Raw genomic sequence first — 25,309 nt, 5'->3', positions numbered from 1 at the left:
ATCTTTCGTATGTTAATCCAGCCAGGCTCTACTCTAACCCGCACCTGGTCCGTTACAGGCCATGGACCCTTCCCGGAGTACTTTGCCAGGGCACGGCACGACTAACACAGACCAGTGCAGCTGCGGTCACCTGGGTACTCCGGAGCATTACGTCACTACCTGCTCTCTGACCAACGGGATGCACATACGTATTCCCACTACAAACACACAGGCATTCTGTAAACTCATGGTCAAACAGAAGCACCTCTGCCGGCAGCTCATCAAAATTATGGAGAAGCTAGCCAGTCTCGGCACGGACCTCTGTGCAGCAGAATAAATGACCCTGGAGTGACCATTACAGCAGGAAGTATCCTCTTTTAATGGCAACAACTGGAATACTAATCGTTAGCACTTTACAGACTATCACTACATCTTTGTCTTTATCGTAACTTGTTATTTACACAAATGCAACAGTTTTACTGCCAAGGTATATCACAATTGTCTGTAATCAATCATTCATTTTCAATAATGTACTCACGTATTTGAATTAATGTTGTCTTAGGGGTTCTCTAGATCATGGTGGACGTGGTGCTATACTAATTAACTGTATGGTAGAGGCATAGTGCCCACGTCCCCCGTTCCTTATCCTTATGAGAAATTGTACTAACTTGTAAACAGAAGTACCAGCCATTTTCCAAATAGCAATGCTTTGCTTAGTGATAGCTTTATATAGCCATCTATGATCGACAGTTGAACGTTCTATAAAATAAAATGAATAAACACAGGAATGGAATCTGTTAAGGCATTTACAGAAGAATAAACAAATTTAAACTTTTGTCTACTAGAGTGGACATGATGCAACAAAGGGTTAATTGCATAATGAATTTTTGAGTTACCTTCCACTTAACATGATAATCTCTACGCCTAATAAAAGGAAGAGTCTGTGTGTGTGTGTTTGTATGGGGGGGGGGGTCTTTTGTTCGTGCTGCGTGTAAGCTAATAGACCTGTGGATACGAAATTTGGTACATAGGGTGCGTCTAGACAAGAGCCAGTGCATCTCGAAGCGATTTTTTTTTCAAAATTCGAATGAGTATTTTTTTATATTTATTTTATATATTTTGATAAAGCGTATCAAATCGATAATTCTCTCTCATTATATCTGCTGGTATTAGCACTATTGCAGCTCGAGAAACTGAGGGTGGTAATTCTGTGCAGTTTTTAAATTTAATGCTTCTCCTGAATACTGGACGTTTGTCAAGAGAAGGCAACGGGAACTCAGTTAATTTATTTGTTACGATAATTAATATTTGTATTAAGGGATATTGCTTATTTCATTGCATTTTTTTACATGTAATATATTTTTATTAGTCCAAAGGGATTTGAATTCCGAAGGACTATTAGTTTCGTTTTGGCATTTTGCATCGGACTCATAAATGTCGGTTCACTTTTCAAACTGTTGCCACAAAATGTTAGAGTCCTGCATTATATTTGAAGAAATTAAATAATGAAAATCTGCGTAAATGTATGTATATTTCTCACATTGTCATAAAATAACGGTACATAGAGTCATCGAATTTTGAATAACGTAATCCTCCAACGAATATGAGCATGTGGAAGACCAAATTTGAAATTTGAAATTTGTTTTATGATCGATTTCCTATTTTTTAAAACTTTGACGAATTTTTGATTAACAAACTCAAGGATTTCAAAGCGAGCAATGGCAACGTTGTGCAGAAAAAACATTTTTATCTCCAGCGCGTGAGTCTCTGTATCGGAAATTCTAAAGATAGGCTCGTTTTAAAACTATTTTGCGATATTGCTGTTGCACTGGATCTTATGGTTTAAGTGCGAGGAACATGATATTTAATAAAGAAAGGTAACACACAAAATGTTAAAAAACGTCCCTTTGGACGTAATTTAAAATCTGAAACATTTCAGATTTTTTTTTGTTTTTTTGTTTTTTTTTCAAAATTCGAATGAGTATATTTTTTATATTTGTTTTATATATTTTGATAAAGCGCATCAAATCGGTAATTCTCTCTCATTATATCATCAACAATGGCACGCAGCCATTGTTGCTGGTATTAGCACTAGTGCAGCTCGGAAAACTGTGGTAATTCTGTGCAGTTTTTAAATTTAATGCTTCTTCTGAATACTGGACGTTTGTCAAGAGAAGGCAACGGGAACTCGGTTAATTTATTTGTTACGATAATTAATTAATTAAGGGAATTGCTTATTTCATTGCATTTTTTTACATGTAATACATTTTTATTGAATTTTTTTTATAACGTTCTGTAGTGTAAAATTCTAGGCAGTTTTTAAATTTACTGTTTGGTGCTCCCTTTAGGAATTTTTCCGGTACATTTAAAAGCCAGACGAAGGCTGTTGACGTAGCAGTTAGTGGTGTATAAAACGTTTTTGAATAATCACATTTTTTAAAACCAAACTAATTTAAATCAGATTTTTTTCCTTTAATCATAAATTAGTTTTATATTCGTTTTTAAAGTAAGCCTCTTATCAGATGATATTAGGAAATATGGTACATAATTTCATGCATAACTTACACTGCAAAAGTTGCTCGTCCCAAAATTTAATGAGGAGAAATACTTAATTCTTCGTCTGAAACCAGATATTGCTCCTTCCGATTATTAGCTGTTCAGTTCCCTGCAGATTTTTTATATTCGCAAAAATATCCACTGTAAACAAGAAGTCGAAAATATAATAAACTAGTAGCTACGCTACCAACATTCGTCTGGCTTTTAAATATACCAGAAAAATACCTGAAGGGAATTCTAAACGTTAAATCTAAAAACTGAGCAGAATTTTACTCTGCAAAACAACTTCATACAAAGAAACCCCACAAATTAAAAAAAAATGCATTACATATAATAAAATTGCAATGAAATAAGCACTATCCCTTAATATAAATATTAATTATCCTAATAAATAAATTAAACAACTTCCCGCTGCCTTCTCTCAACAAATGTCCAGTATCCAAGAGAAACATTAAATTTAAAAATCTGATGTGTACACCACACGACTTCCTTGTATTGGAATATTAATTTGGAATATTAAATTATACGCATTTTTTCTTGCATTTCATTTAAACTTATTGGATTGAATTAAATCTACTTCGGCGACAGCGCATAAACCACAATAGAATAAATGCATTCTTTAAAATTCACTCTAGTATTTTTTTACCATAGCGACACTCTGGCGCTAGATTCACTTAACAGTATTAAAAATTATATAACAGTTAACTTATATAATAATTATATAACGGAAACTAAGTTAACTGTTATATAATCCAATAATTATATATAACAGTTAATGTATATATTTCGTTCATATTATAGCTCATAATTCACAAAATTTATATTACTTATGGAATAGAATTATCTAATCGTTGCCACAAGTTCTATTCAAATACTATAATAAAGCTAGAATGATGTATAAAACAAATTAAGCAAACAAAGCAAAAAAGAAACTGTTTTTCACAGACTATTGAGTATTTCTCATTTAATTCAGTTCTCACTTCGCGAGAGGGCAAAAATACATAAAAACTCAAAATATCTATATTAAAAATTACGAAGTAAATCTCACTTATTTCCTCGAAAATATTCCAGAAAGAAGTAAGCATGACTTAATTGGCAATAAAAAATGAATGCGTTATCTTTGTTGTTGCGAAGCTAAGTTTCTCTAGATTGGCAACAAATCCACTAGTCTCCTGTTTCAAATGTAAACATCAATGGCCGCCATTAAAAACAGGCTTAGCGGCAATTAAACAACTTTAAAATTGCTGATAATTCAAAAAATATTGCACACAGATTTACTAAAGGCATAAAATCCTTAACCGGAAGATAAGAACAACATAATTCAATCATTTTTAAAGCAAAAAATGTACAATTTACAAACATATAAGAGTAAAGAAACTGAGATCACTGAGCCGGGTAACAGAGTAGATATATATATAAATATATTTATATACGTTTGGAGCGGCCGATTGTAACCAAAATACGAGGTGCACATCTACATGTTATTGCAGTCCTATATACAAAATTTCAACGTTCTGAGGCTACTCGTTTTTGAGTTATGCGAGATACGTACGTATGTACGTACGTTCGTACAGACGCCACGAAAAATTCTCTTCAGAATTAATTTTTCTAGATTCTAATTTTAATAGAGTATTTTATTCTGTCCTTACGTACAGATATCACGCAAAAACATCGTTAAATTCTATTCGATAGCGGTCAAAATGGATATTTTCGTTGAAATATGCTGCCTGAAACTTTTCGCGATTACAATACTTCCTTTTTACTTCGTACAAGGAAGTAAAAATGCACAGAATTATCGCCCTCATATTTCCAAATGGCAACGGTGCTGAATTTCAGCAGTCCAGTATACAATTGAAATCCAATATACAACTGAATGAAAAACTGTTGCCAAAACCACATTTCTAAAAGAATGAAAGTATTCAAAAATGATGGGATAAAATCGAAAAGATAAAATAAAAAATCTGATTCGATATTTGAAACAATCGCTTCGGGGTGCACTGGCTCTTGTATTTAAAATACTTTAAATTTTAATATAATTTGTAATATTCAAACAATAATTGCAAAAATATAAATACAACGATTCAATATTTTACTGACCTTGTGATTTATATTTTTATTACAACTGTTATTATGGGTATGTTATTTTTTACAGTTTAGTTTGTTTTATAAAAGTAAATTCTATGAGTAAATTTTATGGGTAAAAATTTAGTTTTTCAATTTATTCATGGTTACACTTTTAACAAATATTACTAATTAAATATTATTTTGATATTTTTGGGATATTTGTTCGGGAGCACCTAGAACCCCAACTCTAATTTTAAAAAAAGTTTCAAAAACCTTCCTAGGGATATTCCTAATAATTTCCCAAATTTTCACGGCGATTGGATGTATGGTTTTTGAATCTATCGAGTACAGACAGACACACATCCATTTTTACATATACGTGGATTAATGTTTTGCGGTGAATCTGAAAGTTTTCAGAAACAGGGTAAATGCCTAAAGAAGTGTTTTGAAGTCTTAAAAAATTATGTTAATTATATATTGGTAAATAAACTTAAACAATGATACTATTTTTCTCCATTTCAATCCAGCTCTAATTCTCAATCTGACATATATACAGGGCGTTTTAGATCAACGGACGCAAACTTTCAGGAGAGATAGAATACATCCAGACGATGAGAAATACAGTAGTGCATGGTCGGAAACGCTTTCCTGGCGTGGTAGCGACGGCACAAGACGCAAGAAAAGGAGGACACGAACAGGATTAGAAAGTATTTTATTATGTTTAGCACAGTAGAAACCAATAAATTAGAACAAAATCTGACAACAATCGAAGAAAGCGTTCGGAATGACGACCCCGGACCGTGATGCAACCTCACATCTCCAGCGCATGGAAAATATGATGTCTTCTTCTTACTAATCTGTCTGATCTGAATCAGAGCAGATCCATATTGATTAGCCTTCACTACTTGTGTTGTTGTACCCATATTACATGGCACCTTTTTTACAATGTGGTTTTGCCATGAAGTGGTTTCCAGAGCCTACTCCAAAGAGAGGTTGGATTCCTATTTTCCACCCCAATTTCGAGGGGACATCCCAGCACATTGGAATGGTGGTCCGGAGGGGATCTTCCATCTCTCTCTCCCGTTCCACCAAACCACATGACAGGACTCTCGGCTCGCTGTATATTTGGAGTGCCCCTTTGCCGTACAGGACACTGTTCATTTACAAACATTCTTTTCCGGGATTCAAACCCGGGCTCTTCTGTACCGCAGTAGACTCCTCTAACCACTATGCCATCTGGGCGACACCTCCATGACTTCCAACATAAAATTAGGTCCTTTCAGAAGCGCAGTCGCTTTATGGTTTCTGCATTTGGCACAAGTTGAGAATGTTTTAGTGCGACTGAAATATATGAGGGTCCTTAAATATCCTGAAGTCAACCAACCCAGAGCCTTTTCGCCCGGCCTTCTCCAGCAAGTTCCTCAGCAGTGTTAATTGGGGTTTCATACACCAGTATCTTGACAGTGCAAGTGAAGCCTGGCGATTTTGCTGGCCAGTGCATCGGTCCATCTCCGTCCCCCCGGGGGTTGACTCAGGCGAACGCCTGGGAAGCACTGGTTAGAATCTGTACCTAGGCAGTCTCAACCACGAGGGTATATAATTTGACTTCACAGGACTAGAATCCGAGTATTGTACTCGTCTTGGTTCAGGCTTGGGAGGGACCGTACTGGTACTGTCGTGTCTCTTCCTCCGGCTGTGGTGGAGTTATATAGTACATTTTGTCGACTAAGTTCCTGGGGGTTTGACCCCATTCAGTTCTCGTGGCGGGGACTGACAAAGCGGACAGTGCACCTTTTTTACAATGTGGTTTTGCCATGGAGTGGTGCCCGGCGGCAAGTGACAACGTAATTCTTTTGCAGCGTTACTATACTCCCCAATGCTTCGTAAAATCCGGGCGGGGACTGCGGGGGTTGCGCCCGCGAGAACGAGGTCCCATGGACGTAGGATACCTCAAACTCTGAATGGGTCCCACATAATGAGGACTTGGGACGGAGGTCTTTCGTCCGGTGTGTCGGTCCATCTCCATCGATCCAATGTTGAAGATGTGTTGCATTCAGGCACATCAAGGCTGGGAACTACTCTGATATACGCCCTCAAGTCGCCAAATTTCGCGCCAAATATTTTTGGCGAGAAACTTCACGCTGCCATATTACTATCTAAATTTTTTGTCTACATTTCGAACTTTTAGCCTAAAATGTCTCCAAAAACTCGGTTTTCGCACATGCAAAAACTACGTTTTCAACATACAATTTAGCTAAAAATCTAAAAACAAAAAATTTATATAGCAAAAACGTAAAGTTTCTAACCAAAAATATTTGACAAGAATCCATGTACACAGCGACATGTTTTAACTTAAAAAACATCTACGAATGGCTCAATGTAGGCAACGAACGAATCTACAAACTACGCACACCTCGCTTTAATAAATTAACATAACAACAATAAATTTCAAAGAATACCATGTACACAGCATCCTATTTAAAGTTAAAAAAAATTCTACGAATTGCACAATTTAGGCAAGGAAGGAATCTACGATCTACGCAATCCTCGCTTTAATAAAATAACATAACAATAAATTTCAAATAATACCCTGTACACAGCGTTCTGTTTCAACTATAAAAAACATCTACGAATTGCACAGTCTAGACACTAAAGAACAAAATAAACTAAAGTAAATTCCAAACAATTTAAAAAAACAACAATAACGACAGAAATTCATAATAAAGAACCAATGAACATAACATTCTACAAAATAAGAACAAGGATAAAATAAAATGCACTTACCATGAATTAATGCGTTTTCGAATAGCAGAAATATAAATTTCATACCGCCTAAACATGCCGCCACGTAATCACTATCGTATTTACATGACAGCCAGACACACTATCCAGAAAATTTATACTATGGTTCACAAATAAATAAAATCACAAATCCCTACTTCTATCATGCACTACCATTAAAAATAATCTCCCAGACCCTCTTTCCACACTTCCAAATACTCACTACCGCTCAACAGGATAGCCACAATCATATTTCCGTTTGCCGAACTTCAATTCAACAACTACCATTCTATCTTTCCCTCCCATCTTCTCAGACACAGAGGCGAATCAACGAGCTCCAGCGAAAGATTTTTCAACGTCAACAGGGTTGCCATAGAACACGCAATCGTGTCAAAAACCAGCGCAGAACACATATCGCCACATTTGGTGAAATTAGGGCGTATATTAGAGTTGTACCCAAGACTGTAATGTTAGGAGGCTCCATCATCATCCTGTTTTCTCAACCTGTTCATGACCTTTCTTTCTTGTGTTTTGTATAGTTACTATCCGCGCTAAGAAAGCATGTCCGACTATGCAATTCTATTTGATTTTCCATTGTCTAAATGTACTCTACCTCTCCTGAAAGTTTGTAACCGCTGTGCTAAACACCCTTTATATATATATTATAACGAAGAAACTAGGATTACACTAAGAAGTTAGAATTTTGCCTTCCAATCACACAACTTAAATAAACTAGCAGGTCAGTCTCGAAAGCTTATTAGCCTTATTTTATGAATCTTGGAGAAGGTAAATAATAATAAGAATTTAAATAATGCCAGTATCCACCTTTCTCAACAACATGTATATTAATGTTAGAAAATCTGCAAGTAACAATGTCAGTTGTATTGAGTAATTTGCTTTGTCATCACACATGGCGTCGGTGTTTGTGGTTAGCAAACTGCAGGTTATTACGTTTGTATTGTGGAAAGGGTGAAATTCAGTAATGGGATTTAGCCGGTTTTTTATTGGTTTGGAACAGCCAGCTGCGTAATATATTTAATTTGGTAAACTGTTTGAAATATTGTTCCTGTTTGCTAACTAACTTTATGGCTTTAATTTAAGTCCCCAGCAAATGTTTATAATTTTTTTTTTATTTCCACCGCTGTTTAAAATCATGTCTTTCATTGCAATTTTTTTGTTCTTATAAAAGATCCTTTTTTTCCCTTTATGACTTCAAACTTTTGCATTTATTTTCTTTTAATTTTCTTTTGCTTTAGCAAAGTACTAAAACATTTTCTTTAACGTTTTTAGGGTGAAAGGAGAATTATGAAGAAAATGTCGAAAAAGAAGATGGATATATCGATCTAAGTCTTTGATTAGTATTGGTTACTTAAATTACCTTGCCACTGAACAATGGTTCCCATTTCAAGCGTCTAAGTTTAGTGGAGGTACTCGTGTAGAACATGGCAGTTCAAGGGCCCGACAGCGGTTACAGTTGGGCCATTGTCCTATGTTGCTCATACATACATTTCGCTCTGTTTGGACTCTTCCGTTCAGCTGGTGTGATGTACGTAGCTTTGCTTCAGACCTTTGATGTGACCAGAGAAGAGGCATCCTGGCCGTTCAGCCTTTGTTCGGCAGTCTTCCAGCTTATAGGTAAGACTTCATTATAATTTAAAATTCACTTTAAGAAATAGTTGTATTTTAACGCTTTCGGTACCGACCACGAGTTATCACGTAGGTCGAAGTTTGTGTTTGGGCGCCAGCTACGAGTTAATTCATAGAACGTTTTTGTTTTATCTACGCCACATACGTTCAAACTCGTAGTAATTTCATATTCTTTGAAGGTATCTATCTGGCTTTGGGGGTTAGAAAAACACACAATAATTTGGCGCAAGTCAAGAGGTTTATTATAATTAATATAAGTAAATAACATAGGAATTGTAAAGATAATCAAGCAATTCATAATAAATAATCTTTGTTATAATAATTGTTGTAAAAATGATCAGTCTTTGTTATAAGAAGCCACCAACTACGAATTTTATCGCGAAACCCGACTGCGATATAATTCGTATTATTAATAAAGCAATTAAAAATTATCTAAATTCAATATCTTTTGCATAAATGCATGCTTTGTATTTTTACTTTACAATTAACTAAAATTTGTTGGCGTAGTGGAACTGTTTTTGAAAATGTCTCTTGGCAGCATATATTATTACGAACCCTTGTTCTTAATACTCTTCTGCAAATATCAGCAGTCTGATATGGGGTGCAGGACGTATAACTGGAAGGCGTTTGAAGAACCTCCCGAAAGTATAAAATTCCTAATTTTATAATTTTAAGTTCCCCCCCCAGTTTACCGAAGAATTTCATCTTTCGCTTTTGCAAACGTATTATGTTGCTTACACTCGTAATTAGACGTGAGTTAAAATCCCGGCTAAGGAGATGTATACGAGCCATTTTCCTTTAGAAAATCCCCAATGAAGGCATCTCTCCCCTTTGGCAGATAGCCCTCGAGTGCTTTGTTGTAATTAAATAAACTAAAATAAACCTGGCGAAGGAGAATTTGAGCTGCAATGGCGTTCCCTTCGCCAGTGTAAAGCAGATACGAGCCAATCTCCCTTAAAGAAACCTCCACGAAAGCATCTCTTAGGCAGATAACCCTGGCATACTTTGCCATACTCAAACTAAGCTAAACCAAGCTTCATCTTTCCATTTTTAGATTCACATTTTGTTACGCTCTTTCATCATCAACGTTTTCAATTCTGCTCTTTTATCATCAACCCTGCCTGGTAAATTGGCAGTTCTGGATACTGCCGCGGCGTGACGTACAGTCTTTAACAAATTTTTATGCAAATTAAAGGAATATGTTGCTAATGCAGCATACGTATATTTTAATAATATTTTTAAATGTGCATATTTATTTAATTTTTAATAATATAACTAGTCAATATAATTTTTAAAGTATCCCATTTTTATAATTATTTTGGTTAGAGTAGACTTTAAGGTATACCCTGTATTAGGGCGAAGTTGTTGTTTCATTTATCGCCAAGTTGTTGTTTCATTTATCGCCAAATTGTTTCATTTATCGCCAAGTTGTTTCATTTATCGCCAAGTTGTTGTTTCATTTATCGCCAAGTCGTTGTTTCATTTATCGCCAAGTTGTTGTTTTATTTATCGCCCAAGTTGTTGTTTCAATTATCGTCAAGTTGTTGTTTCATTTATCGCCAAGTTGTTGTTTCATTTATGGTAGCCTGAGTAGTTGAATGGGTACTTTTCCGTTTCGCCGGCGCAAATCTCGCCAAGCAGACTTTATTGGGGCCAACATACAGTATACACATAAAAAATATTAAAAAAATGTTAGTTCTAAGAATTCTTTTTTTGAAGGCATAAACAATTTAATATCGCTTAAAATTTTATAAAAAGCCAATAAATAAAGACAATAAAATTATAAAAAGACATTAATTTAAGAATTTACTATGTTTTCATGGTTCAACATCCTGATTCGCCGGTTCATATCACGTGACCCCAAGCGATCTCATCTCACGTAAACAACTGTACAAAAATCTAATGCTCTCAGTAATTATCTACATTCTACATTAATTTCAAGTTAAATCTTAATTTGGAACACAAGTTTAAATGCAAGAAATATTTCAATTCGTACGAATAGCTTACTCAGAAATTATGTAAAACCGCAGTGCTTTACTTCGCTAATGCATTCTCATTGAATTAATGAATTTAACCCTTGACTTTACCTTTTCTATAGTTTCGGCTTCGGGTAAGCGCTATGATTGCATCCTAATTGATTTAATTACCGAAAATGGCCTTAGACATAAAACTGAACTAGCTGATAAAAATTCTATAAAATTATGTGCCAGTATTGAAAGAAAGAATCAATCTGATAGGAAAAAGCTGCGACTTGTTTTGAAAATGAGGCGTAAAAGGTTACCAGCGAGAATATTCCGTTTGGCATCGGTTGTACCATTATTGGCGACTTTATCGCTTGCGCCGGCAAAACGGAAAAGTACCGTTGAATGTTATAGAAACTTTATTGTGACGTAATCGGGTGCATGATTCTGAGAAATTTTGAATCATACGAGGTTTTGTAAGCGCTTTTGTGTTGGTTTTATTGTTTAGACGGTAGAATGGCGGAATGTAGTAAGATTAATTTGAAGTTTCTGTACGATTTGGAACGAAAGAGGAAAAGAGCGTTAATTGACTGGTGTGTAAATGAATGTTTACTTAGTAGCCATTGTAAGTGTCCTGTATGTAGGAAGGATATGCATCTAGTCGAACGTAAAAACGGTTTAGATGGATTTGAATGGGTTTGTAGGAAGAAAGGTTCAGACGTGCCGATATACGGATTTCGAGTTCAGATAATTTTAGGAAGTTTTTGGATGCTGTTAAGGAATTTTGTGTGCCACAGACTAAAGACGAAGGAACTTCTAAATAGGGTAAGTGGATATTTCCTTTTGTAGTGCTTAAATGTATAACGTTTTTTCCTTTTTTATGTTATTTTATTGTTTGGTTTAAAATGTAGTGTATTGAGATTATGAATTTTTTGTTTGCCTATATTGTTGAATTGGGTGCTTCTTTGACTTTTTAAGTGAAAATAGATCGATGTGTACATGGACAAAGTGAAGCGAGTGCGCAGTGTCGAGGGAGTGCGTAATGCCATATTTGTGCAATTCTTGAATTTTTTTGAAGTGAAAATAGATCCATGTGTACATGGATACCGAGTTTGTGTAATTCTTTGTCTTCTTACGTTGGCTTTGTGTAGTGGCGATTTTTGGCACAAAAATCGCCGCTATGCAAGCCAAGATAAGTCAAAGAATTGCACAAACTCAATATCCATGTAACGCCAAAAATAGCCAAGTTTCGCCAAGGGGTACACTAAAATATACTTTTACCATTATTTTTATGAAAATATTCACTGTTGATACACTTAATAAATGTGCGCTATGGTGGTATAAAACACGTACCTTCATGCAGGAAATTATTTGAGCGCAATCTAACGACAAGCGTAAGTTTTCTTAACACATCTTCATGAATGTTGTAGGCCCACTAGCGGTCGAGCGGTAAAGTCGCTGAACACTGATAGTTCAGCCTGAGGTTCGAATCCCGCGAACGGGCTAGCTGCATGGACGTTTTCGTGGTTTTCCCCATGTGTAACGTGTATACGAGCCAATTCCCTTAGAAAGTCCTCCACGAAAGCATCCCTCCACTTAGGCAGATAGTCCTAGTATGCTTTGCCATAATTAAATACACCAATACACCATAAATGTTGCCTTCGCTTTGCAACCAAAGCATGGGCATCACCTGCGATTCGCAATAAATGTTGACAGTGTAATGTATTTTGCAGTAATTGACAAAACAGGCAATCTTCTTATTAGAACATAAATCTTATTTCTAGTTCACGGAGATAGATAATTTGAAGAAATTCTTTTAGTGGCAAAACTTTCGTACTACTCCTAGCTGGTAAAAACTTCAGAATTTTGTAACAATTTCTCACGTTGCTGAGCAACGGTTACATAATACAAATATGGCGTTGCCACTTCAGCAATAAATACAGTTATTTATTCTATAACAAGATATTACAACAGCTATATTATGAGACGGCATCGAGTCACCAGTGAGGAAGAGGATAAAAAGAGCTGAATATTTTTTTGTTTTTGTTCGAAGTTTGCGGTTCGAAGTTTGCAGTCAAAGTTTTGAGTCCATGCAAAAGGGCTGGCTGCATAGTTAGTTTTCGTAATTTGCGCAGAAAAATAGTGGGTGTTGCCATTCGAAAATTTCGAAATTTTTACACTATAATCGTGAGAGCTCTGTTCTTTTAGATCATTACAATCTCGAGCGCATATCTTCAAATAACAATGGCTAGTTCCCGCCATTTAAAAAAAAAAAAAAAAAAAATCTGAAATGTTTCAGATTTTAAATTACGTCCAAAGGGGCGTTTTTTAACATTTTGTGTGTTACCTTTCTTTATTAAATATCATGTTCCTCGCACTTAAACCATAAGATCCAGTGCAACAGCAATATCGCAAAATAGTTTTAAAACGAGCATATCTTTAGAATTTCCGATACAGAGATTCAAGCGCTGGAGATAAAAATGTTTTTTCTGCACAACGTTGCCATTGCTCGCTTTGAAATCCTTGAGTTTGTTAATCAAAAATTCGTCAAAGTTTTAAAAAATAGGAAATCGATCATAAAACAAATTTCAAATTGGGTCTTCCACATGCTCATATTCGTTGGAGGATTACGTTATTCAAACTTCGATGACTCTATGTACCGTTGTTTTATCACAATACGAGAAATATACATACATTTATGCAGATTTTTCATTATTTAATTTCTTCAAATATAATGCAGGACTCTAACATTTTGTGGCAACAGTTTGAAAAGTGAACCGACATTTATGAGTCCGACACAAAATGCCAAAATGAAACTAATAGTCCTTCGGGATTCAAATCCCTTTGGAGTAAAAAAAAAAAAAAAATTCGAATGTTTCAGCGGATAGGCGACTAGGGGTTCATTTATCGGGAATTTTTTTTTTTTATGACCAACTCGTATTTAAAACTCGTAATATTTGAAAATGAAAAGACTTTATTTTGATGCTTTTACTTACTATTTTTTTACTTCTTTGATACTTTTTTTAAGTTTCTGAAAATATAATATTCATGTATTTGTTCACTCAGGTCTGAAGTTTTTAATCCACTTCTTACCCAAAATGCATTAGATTCGTTACATTTCATTAATATATCCTTCTTTAGTTCTTGTGCGTAAAGATGCATTCATATAACTAAAAGCCAACCAGCGGCCGAGCGGTAAAGTCGCTGAACACTGATAGTTCGGTCCGAGGTTCGAATCCCGCGAACGGGCTGGCTGCATGGGCGTTTTCGTGGTTTTCTCCACGTGTAACGTGTATACGAGCCAGTTTCCCTTAAAAAGTCCTCCACGAAGGCAGGCATCCCTCCCCTTAGGCAGATAGCCCTAGTGTGCTTTGTCATAATTAAATACACCAACACCAACATATAACTAAAAATTCTTAGAAATTTAGCTCGAAATGATTATTTAGATAGCGGCACAAAATATAAAGGAACAATGTTTCATATATTTTTAAGAATTCATTGTACAATATTGCACGCAAAAGACATCGAATTAGAAACAGAGATTTGAATCTAGAATATAATACAATCAACATTATAAGTAAGTTAAAGGGAAATTAAATTTGTTCCTGTAACTGGAATTTGCTTCTTAGTGTGTAATTTATATATAAGCCAGTTTTCCTTAAAAAGGTCCTCCTTTTTAAGGAAAACTGGCTTATATATAAATAACAAACCAACATTAGATTTTCTTTGTGCTTTTGATATGGTAATCTTAAATGTATTGGGTCATCGAAAACTTTCAAACATTCAATGATGAAAATTTTGGAATTGTTTTTCAAAACTAATTAGTATTTTATTGTTTTCTGTGTATTGTGTAACACTGTGGTAACAAGCGTGATGAAATGTAACAATCAATTTAGCCCATCTTCTCCAGTAAAATGCCTGGAAGAAGTTTAAAACTTGGCGAAGTTTGCAGTCAAAGGGTTTCTTTATTAATACAGAACGAAGAAATTCTGAGATTTCTTTTAACTTGGAAAGACTTAAAATTTTTGTTTGAATCGAGGAAAATCAGAAAAATGGAGGATCTATTGAATTTAAGCAAATCTAATGCTCATAATCTAATTGTGAAATATCCTAAAATAAATATGTTTAAAAATAAATCACGAATAGGGGTGTCCAAGATATTTCACTGCATTATAATTTGTAATTATGAAACCAGTGCGATCAAACTGACTTTAGAAGCTCAATGAATATTTAAAAAATTTGTTAATGCAGATACTGTAAGAAACAGTTTAAAAAATATGCAACTTTTATCACTAAATAAGTAAGGTTACTTGAATATGGCAATGCACACCAAGGCTATCTGCTTAATTGACGGGATGGTTTCACAGAAGACTTTCGAAAGGAAACTGGCTAGTATTCACTTTGGCATGGGAGAAACCATGAAAAAACATCGCCAGCTAGCTCACTATGTTTCATTCGAGCCAGGGTAGATTACAAGCATTCACCAGTTTTAACCGTTTGGCTAACATGGCCGAATAGCTGGAAGAAAACCATTTCTAAGTAAAGCAAATCGAAGAGCACGATTACAATTCGCTGAGACATACTGTGGGTAAACAAAGTATTTGCACACCTACATTTTTGTTTGCAATTCATAAAAAGAAGCATTAAGATATAAAATAATTGGTATTGCCAAACCATAATAAGTTTAATCATCCAAAACAAACAGAAAAATTACGATAATATAAATAACAATGCTTTTTTGTAACAAAATTAAAATATCTCGTATCAAAAAAGTATTTCCACACCTGCATGAATACAAAAGAAATAAAATATGTAAGCAAATTTCAAATAACTAATATTTAGTATGCATTCCTTTAGCATCTATTACTGCTTGTAATCTTGCTGGCATTGATTTAATTAAATTTTCTGTAACAGTAGGGTCAGTATTCGACCACTCTTCAATAAGGGCTTGTGTAAGGGCAGATTTGCTTGAAATCTTCCTTTTTCTTATTTTTAAATCCAAAGAATTCCACAAATTTTCCGAAGGATTTAAGTCTGGTGATTGTGGTGGAGTGGCAAGTTTTCTGGGTACATTATAAAGCAACCACATACGTGTTATACCGGCAGTGTGCTTGCGATCATTGTCTTGCTGAAAATAGTACGGATTACTGATACCCAATTTTATTGCACTCTGTGGCAAGTTATCTCGCAACACATCAATATAGGTTCGAGCTGTCATATTCCCATCAATGAAACACAAATTACCAATTCCTTTGCTAGCCATGCACCCCCAAATCATAACAGACCCTCCTCCATGTTTAACTGTAGGTAACGAATTTTTGGTATGAAAAGCAGTACAAGGTTTTCTCCAAACTAATTTCCTGCCGTCTGATTTAAAGATATTGAACTTACTCTCGTCGGAGAATATGACATTTTTCCAAACATCAATTGGCATATTGATATATTCCTTAGCGAATTCAAGTCTCTTCAGTCTATTTCGTTCAGTTATGAGAGATTTCTTCCTTGAAGATCTCCCATAAATATGTGCATCGTGCAGGACATTTCGAACACTTTGGGCACAGATTTGAACTCCAGATGTTGAAGCGACATCATTGGCTAAAGTAATTGCACTAACAAATGGATTTTTCGATGCTTCTCTATAAGGTTCAATGTTCCTTCTTACCTTCTTCGGGAACATACAAGGACCTGACTCGGAACAGAGAGCTTACTAAAGCTATGTTCACTAATTGTGGTAAGTAGACAGGATACACATGAAGGGTATACAAAACCCTTTATTTTTCTCTATATACAATAACTTCCGTACTTCGGAATACACTGACCCGCTACTTGGGGTCTAACGTAAAAAGTATAAAAATAAAACTAAACTCTAATTTAACTTTAAACTAATAAACGTGGAAGATTGGCCTTATATTAACAGGAAGGCGTATGTAGTACAGATAACTGAGAACACTACAATACGTTTAAATTTATCAAGAGGATTAAAACCTCTGGCCTGGAAGGCAACAAGCAACTGCGTAACTACTAAGGTAAGCGGCCTGCTTCGAACTCACTGCTTCCTCTCTCTCTCTTGGCAAAAAGCCACAACTTAAATACTTGGCGTTCGCCAGACAAACTTTGCATAAAAACCTTAACGCTTATAATTCTGGCCGGAAGTAGAAAATAAGAAGTGATAGTAAAGATTTAAAATAAAATAAACGTTAGTAAAACTTAAGATCCTTACATCTCTTATGATTTTTCGCTTCATTCGCAGTGAAAGTTTCTTTGGGCGTCCAGAGCGCAAGTTATTTGATGTAGATCCTCTTTCTTTATGACGTTTTATAACATACCGAACAGTAGAGAAGCAAACATTCACTTTTTTACCTATTTCTCGATAACTTAGGCCATTTTCACGTAGAGAAACAATTTTTTTCTCGCAACGAAATCGGCAATTCAGATTTCTTAGGTGCCATTACAATTTGAAATCGACAATCAACTGATAACGTTTGGACAACACCTCCTTTTATAGTCGTCTTACGTATGTTATTTACTGCGAGATGACTGTCAAATAATAGCATAAAAATGCAAATTTGCTACAGTTGAGTGTGCAAATACTTTTTTGACATAAGCTATTTTAATATTGTCGCAAAAAATGTTTTGTATTAATATTACTGTATTTTTTGTAATTAATTTAAAAGAATAAGCTTATTCTATTTTTTAAATGCCAATTTTTGTATTTCTTAATGCATTTTCTTATAAATTGTGAACAAAAATGTATGTGTGCAAATACTTTTTGTATCCACTGTATATATGTCTCTTTTTTGTTTGTCTCATCATATTTTTGTGTGTATATATATATATATATATATATATATATATGTGTGTGTGTGTGTGTGTGTGTGTGTGTGTGTGTGTTTGTGATGTACCAGCTTTTGTCCAGAATAAAAGATTGGTGAAAAAATATAAATGCAGTCGTAGCTTAAATTATCAGACGATAAGTTTAGAAAATAGGATCCATTTATTATTATTCAGGAGAAATAGCAGTTACAAAATCAGATATCCGGAGTAAATAAAAAGAATACTAATAACTTTTTGTATGAAGTTTACTGCACCGTGACATTTAAGAAAAGCCCCCGGATATTCTTTTGCGAGTCCTTTTATAGCTTCTGGAAAGGCGGAGCTTCAAAAAAATGACGTCAGCCTCGTCAACCAATCCAGTTCGCTTTGAATATTTCCTGAACATTCTATAACTGTACGTGTGGAAAAGGCGGGAAAAACAACTTGACTACGGGGCTGTGGATTAAATTCCACGTACTTTCAAATAAGAGAACGTCGCCATTAAAAATGAAAAGAACATACAGTTAGAATTTTAAGTGTATTCTTGACTATGGAACTTTATTATTACAAATATATACAAAAAAAGTCAAAATTTTTAGAATTTCTTAATTAGAAGTTTGGGGGTGATGGAAAGCAAATGGCACACCTTGGCAAATGGCAAGGGGGGACAGTTCTATATCTCTCGTTTTATTGAGCCGATTGTGGAAATTTAACTTAAGTTCTTCATGTCTCGAAAACGCGACTTAAAATTATATTAGACTAGCTTTACCCGCGGCTTCGCTCTCGTTGATGTCCTTAAATAAGTTTCAGAGCCCATCAGCGGCCGAGCGGTAAAGTCGCTGAACACTGGTAGTTCGGTCCGAGGTTCGAATCCCGCGAACGGGCTGGCTGCATGGGCGTTTTCGTGGTTTTCCCCATGTGTAACGTGTATACGAGCCAGTTTCCCTTAGAAAGTCCTCCACAAAGGCATCCCTCCCCTTAGGCAGGTAGCCCTAGTGTGCTTTGCCATAATTAAATACACCACACCACCACCTTAAATAAGTTTCAACTCCGCGTGAATTTTAAAAATACGCTCCGCGTAAAATTTCAAAATAAAGAATATTTTAAAATTAAATGCGAGCTTTAAAATGATAAAACAGTATTTTTTTATCGCACACAGTAAAATGTAAAGAGTATAAAATGTAAATGCAATTTTTCAAGCAATAATAACAAGTATGTAACACGAATGAATAGATCTTTAAAAAAACACGAAACAAAACATTAAATATATCGCAAAAATCAAAATGTTTATAATAGTTTCAAGTCGATAAAGTAATTAGAAGTTTATTAATTTTAAAATGATTTTCCACTTGTAAATCCGTGAACTTTGACCTTTTCGCCAACCCAACGGTCGACCGGATACCAGCTCCCCCCTTCCGTCGCTTTTGAATCGCAGCCTGTCAACAAAGAGTTAACAATAGCAAGCGGAGTATTGTTTCATCTGTGATTAGGCTGGAAATAATTAAGCGACAAAAACAGTTAAACCACCACTGTTCCTAGCATTCAGAGAGCCACACAAGTTTCTAAATTTCGAGAAATTGGGATAATTAGATCAAAAGATATAATTTTTAACACCAATTTATTAGACCCACACGGGAAGACTCAAGAAAAAATCCCTAATGTCGCCACTGAGTCGCATTCAAATTAGCGTTTTCAGAGTTTTTAATCAATATATCTGCTGATTAAAGTCGTACGAAGATGAGAATGGTATCGATGGTTTCCGACGAATTTTTGGAATCAGCGAATATGTGTCCCGAAAATTCAACTAACCGCCGTTCCATAGATATTTGTGAAAGTATAAATTGGCGCGTAGCCAAATCCCTTTAATAGGGAAAAAACCAACAAAGTAAGTAAAAAATGTAGGGGAAAAGTAGTTTTTAATTAATATCTCAGCTGATTAAAGTCGTACGAAGATGTGAATGGTATCGATGGATTCCGACGAATTTTTGGAACCAGCGGATACGTGTTTCGAAATTCAACTAACTGCCGTTCCATAGATATTTGTGAAAGTATAAATTGGCGCATAGCCAAATCCCTTTAATAGGGAAAAACCCAACAAAGTAAGTAAAAAATGTAGGGGAAAAGTAGTTTTTAATTAATATCTCAGCTGATTAAAGTCGTACGAAGATGTGAATGGTATCGATGGATTCCGACGAATTTTCGGAATGAGGGGATATGTGTCTCGAAATTCAACTAACCGCCGTTCCATAGATATTTGTGAAAATATAAATTGGTGCGTGGCCAAATCCCTTTAATAAAGAAAAACCCAACAAAGTAAGTGAAAATTTAGTTTTTAAATAATATCTCTTAGTCTTATATTAAAGTCGTACGAAGACATTTTATAGCCCATAACCTTTTCTAATGTATCAAAAATATTTCTTGAAAATTTCATGATGTTTAAGTAATTAAGGCGCGAAAGCGTAACAAACAAACAAACTCACATTCGCATTTATAATATTAGTAAGGAGTTGCCTATAGCATTGCTCTAACATAGGCATTTTCCTAGCATAGGCTCTAACATAGGCAACCAATCTGTTTCTACTTTACGATTCTACGACTCAAACTCCGCTAAAGTACCAGGTTTTGTAAAAATCGCATAAGAAGTTTTTAGAAAATTAGATCTCAAAATTTTATCTCCTCCATGATAATTGAATTTGGTATATATTTATTAATATCTTTTTTTTATTAAACTTATTTTATTCTTCTTTTCGCATGTCAAAATTTAGGTTCATTCAAAATAAAATTCGGCCATTTTTATCATTTGTTTTTAAAATTTGTATTTTTAAATAATTTTTGTAAATTTTTCGAAAACAGTTTTTGAGTTATGACTTTTAAAGGTTTTACCATCATCTTAAAATAGATGTATTTCAAAGAATATCTGCAAAGAAGTGAAATTTTTGGTACTATTCGGTTTCGAGGGCCGTAAAAAATCGCGAAACTATTGTTGATGCCAATGCTGCCAAAAATAATTGCGGCAACCTTAATAATTGCGGCAAGAAAGGAATTATAATAGTAAATAACTATCTAAGATTCATGTTTTAATTTAGATGAAAGGTTAATTTCATATAATACTTTTTTATTATTATAATTTATATGAAAAAGGCTAAACATGACTGAATGGAAGCATAAGATTCAATAACTATTTCAGATCATTATTATAATTTATATAAAAATTGCTAAACATAACTAATTGAATGGATGCCTGCATCGCTGTTTCGCTACCGACTTATCGCTAAAGCATAATTTCATCTCGTTGGTTGTTCAAACGTAATTTTCTATAATGAATGATGCCTTTTCTTTGAAAATATTCTCGGTAAAGTGCAGAATAGCTCACTTATTTGTTTGCCACATTTTACAAGGGTAAAAACAATTGGATTTTTGTCAATTTTCTTTTATTTTTTAAGTGACAATAGGTCGATGTGTACATAGATAAAGTCAAGGGTGTGCGCAGTGCCATTTTTGTGCAATTCTATGATTTTTTTTTAAAGTGAAAATAGGTCGATGTGCACATGGATAGCGACTATGTGCAGTTCTTAAAAACGCGTCAAGCAGTGGCTGATTCTGCACTTTACCCAAAATTCTGTTGCTGACTTTTCGTCGTGGGCAATTCCCAAATTGTTAAATCCATAGGATAACCAAAAAGGATTTAAAATCAAAAAAGGATTTAAAATTTAAACTAGTATGTTAATGGCGTCTTAAGAAATATAGAACTATATAAACTTACGCAATCTGAAATCAGCGCGTACGCTAGATTTGGCGCACTGTTAAATGGGCGCGTTTGCTAGATTTGGCGGTTTTGCTCATACATTTTCGCTGCAATTTTTTTACCGCCCTCAAAACCGAACAGTACCGAATTTTTTATTCAAAATTTCCTAAGATTTACGGGCCCAACAGCGGCGGAGCGGTAAAGTCGCTGAACACTGGTAGTTCGGTCCAAAGTTCGAATCCCGCGAACGGGCTGGCTGCATGGCTGTTTTCGTGGTTTTCCCCATGTGTAACGTGTATACGAGCCAGTTTCCCTTAGAATGTCCTCCGCGAAGGCATCCCTCCCCTTAGGCAGATAGACCTAGTGTGCTTTGCCATAACTAAATACGCACTTAAGATTTACGTGAATTTACATTTTGGCGCGTTTTGAAGTTTGGCATATTCATTATCAGCGATAATAACGCCAAATGAGCTTATGAACTCTGTTAAAATTATTTGAAAGCATGAACAATGACCTTTTTCCCCGCTCGGGTGCAATGAAAAGAAGAAAAAAAAGGTAAAGAAAATAGATTGCGATAAATTAAGAAGTTCGCCAAGTAAATTAGTCTTGGCTCAAACAAAAAAAATGCGCCAAGATAAATTTTTTAATTTCTTTGTACATTTCTCGCCAAAAATTACAGAATTTAAAATCTAGGCATCATTTGAGTCGTAGAATCGAAAGAGGAAAAAAATTGGTATGTTATTTTAGAAATAATTCCGATTTTGTGTCAAAATATGTTATATATAATGCTGTATATATGAATATAATATATCTACTAAGTCGCGCTTTCGACAAATGGAAAACGCAAGTTACACTTCGACAAACGGTTTAGTAGAACGGGAGATATATAAAGCAGTTGTCTTTTTTTCTTTTTTTTCTGGAAGGTGTAACTCAATAGTAAACTTCGAATGAAAACTCTTACTGCTTCAATGAAACTTGGTAGACGTACACAAAGGGTTTGGGATTGTGTGAATCTAGAAATCTGCATTTTATTCATGACAGAATGAATAAAGTATTTTAAAGCAAAACTTAACACAGAGTTCTGAAATAACCAGTATATTTGTTGTATGACAAACTTTGTCAGTTTATCTAACGATCCCATGCATAATACTTATACGAGGCGTATTCGGAAACTAAGTACCGTTTTGAAAAAAAAAAAAGTAGTAAAACAATTTTTTCGAATCCAATTTTATTTTTACATGAAAATACATGTCTTAAGCTATTTTTCAACATAGTTTCCGCCAATGATCAAACACTTGTCATAGCGGGTGACCAGTTTTTGTGTACCATCGTCAAAGAAACTTCCCGCCAGTTTCGATACCCACGACTCCACAGCATTTTTCGTGTCATCGTCAGATCCAAAGCGCTTGCCACCAAGCTCGCGCTTCATGTGCAGAAACAAGTGACAGTCGGACGGCGCCAAGTCCGGGCTGTACGGCGGGTGATCGAACTGCTCCCAATGAAACTGTCGAATTAACGATTGAGTGACACCAGCAGTATGGAGCCGAGCTTTGTCATAGAGCAACACAATTCCTTTACTGAGCATTCCTCTTCGTTTGTTTTGAATGGCACGCCTTAGTTTTGTTAAAATCTCACAATATCGTGCCGCATTAATGGTTTCACCTCTGGGAAGAAATTCAGTAAGAAAAACGCCTTTTCTATCCCAGAAGACAGTGCACATGATTTTTTGTGATGACATTGTGACTTTGAACTTTTGTTTTTTCGGAGAATGAATGTGTCTCCATCGATTGTTGTTTCGATTCTGGTGTGAAATGACACACCCAAGTTTCATCACCTGTCACAATTTGGTTTAAAACGTTTTCTCCCTCATCACTGTACCGCGTGAGAAATGTCAGGGCACTACCAAGTCGCTTTGTTTTCTGAACATCAGGGAGCATTTTTGGTGTGGTGTGGTGTATTTAATTATGGCAAAGCACACTAGGGCTATCTGCCTAAGGGGAGGGATGCCTTTCGTGGAGTACTTTCTAAGGGAAACTGGCTCGTATACACGTTACACATGGGGAAAACCACGAAAACGCCCATGCAGCCAGCCCGTTCGCGGGATTCGAACCTCGGACCGAACTACCAGTGTTCAGCGACTTTACCGCTCTGCCGCTGGTGGACCGGAGCATTTTTGGAACCCATCGGGAACACAGTTTGTGATAATTCAAGCGGTTAGACACAATTTAGTACAAAACAGAACGTGAAATTTGTGGAAATGCGTCTGAAAGTGTTATTGTGAAGAGTCTGTTCTCATGAATTGCTTCATCTACACTCCTTACCAAATCATCGGTGACAACAGAAGGCCGACCACTCCGAGTCTCGGTGTTGGACCTGCATTAAACATTCTTACCCACTTTCTCACCATTCCATCACTTATCGCGTATTCACCGTAAAGTTCTGTCACTTGACGATAAATTTCGGCCGGTTTAACATTCCTCGCGTTCAAAAATTTAATCACGGCACGAATCTCGCAGTCAGCGGGAGAACTAACTGTCTTAAACATTTTGAAAGTGCACAGCAAACTGAAAACACAACATAGAGCAACCAAAATGGCGACAATTGAAAGTCAGTGAACAAGAAAAAATAGTGCGCATGCGCGGGACGCCTACCACAGCGCTGCTACGGCGCTAGAATGAAACGGTACTTAGTTTCCGAATACGCTACGTATTTGTAAACTATCGAGTTTATATAACCACTGAAATATAGTTAAAATGCCGGCGAAGAGAACCTCGCTAATGTTTTACATACGCATGTCTTTCAAATATATTTCTAGAAAAACTGGTGATCACCGAGTTTTGACAGAAAAGGAAATGATTTAAAAACATTTTAATAAGAAATTCTTAAAACTTAACGAGATTCAACTTTAAATGAAACTCAAATTGTGTACACTCAGTAATAATTTTAAGCGTAATTTTTCAAAACAATTTTTTGGGGTCTTAACTTTTAATTCATTTGATATAGAATTGGTGGATCATTTTATGAAGACATAACTAATGTTTAATTGGAAAACATTTGCATTAAACTTTGCTTCAAACGTGTAAATGGTGAAAAAGTTCATCCACACGATTATCTGTTATATTGAGAAATAAACGATTATCTGTATATTGAGTTTAAAATAAAATTTATAGCAATGGATAAAACATTAAATTAATAGCATTTGCATTAAAATCCTGTTATAATTAATTTCATAACAGGATAATGCAGTATATGGACAAATTTGACATGATAATATTGATAAATTTGATAACGGACCTTTTAGAATTATGTCTCTGCGCAAATCTTCCGGTTTTTCATACTTCAACGTGTCCACCAACTGCCCAGCAATAAAGTCGTTGAACACTGGTAGTTCGGTCCGATGTTCGAATGGCACGAACGGGCTGGGTTTATGGGCGTTTTCGTGCTTTTTCCCGTGCTTAACGTGTATACGAGGCAGTTTCCCTTAGACAGTCGGGTCCACCAGCGGCCGAGCGGTAAAGTCGCTGAACAATGGTAGTTCGGTCCGCGGTTCGAATCCCTCGAATGGGCTGGCTGCATGGGTGTTTTCGTGGTTTTCCCCATGTGTAACGTGTATACGAGACAGTTTCCTTTAGAAAGTCCTTCACGAAGACATCCTCTCCCCTTAGGCAGATAGCCCTTGAGGCTTTGCCGTAATTAAAATAACCTAACCTAACCCTTAGAAAGTTCTCCAGGAAGGCATCCCTCCTCTTAGGCAGATAGTTGC

General features: G+C 35.5%; 1 protein-coding gene across 1 annotated transcript in view; it reads left to right on the top strand.

Annotated features, from left to right (window-relative positions):
- Positions 1-25,309, top strand: part of LOC118183967 (monocarboxylate transporter 9-like) — a 169,252-nt gene that overhangs the window by 77,301 nt on the left and 66,642 nt on the right. Inside the window, exon 2 of the mRNA XM_085812616.1 lies at positions 8,671-9,015. Within this exon, the coding sequence (XP_085668742.1) occupies positions 8,823-9,015 (193 nt within the window). The 5' untranslated portion in view covers positions 8,671-8,822. The remainder of the gene's footprint in view (positions 1-8,670; positions 9,016-25,309) is intronic.

Source organism: Stegodyphus dumicola, chromosome 3 (assembly GCF_044657685.1).
Source record: "Stegodyphus dumicola isolate Sdum_Otavi_A_Nest chromosome 3, ASM4465768v1".
In the NCBI taxonomy this organism is placed as follows: Eukaryota; Metazoa; Arthropoda; class Arachnida; order Araneae; family Eresidae; genus Stegodyphus; species Stegodyphus dumicola.
Note: the sequence above shows the minus strand (reverse complement) of the source record. Positions and strands in the feature narration are given on the sequence as shown.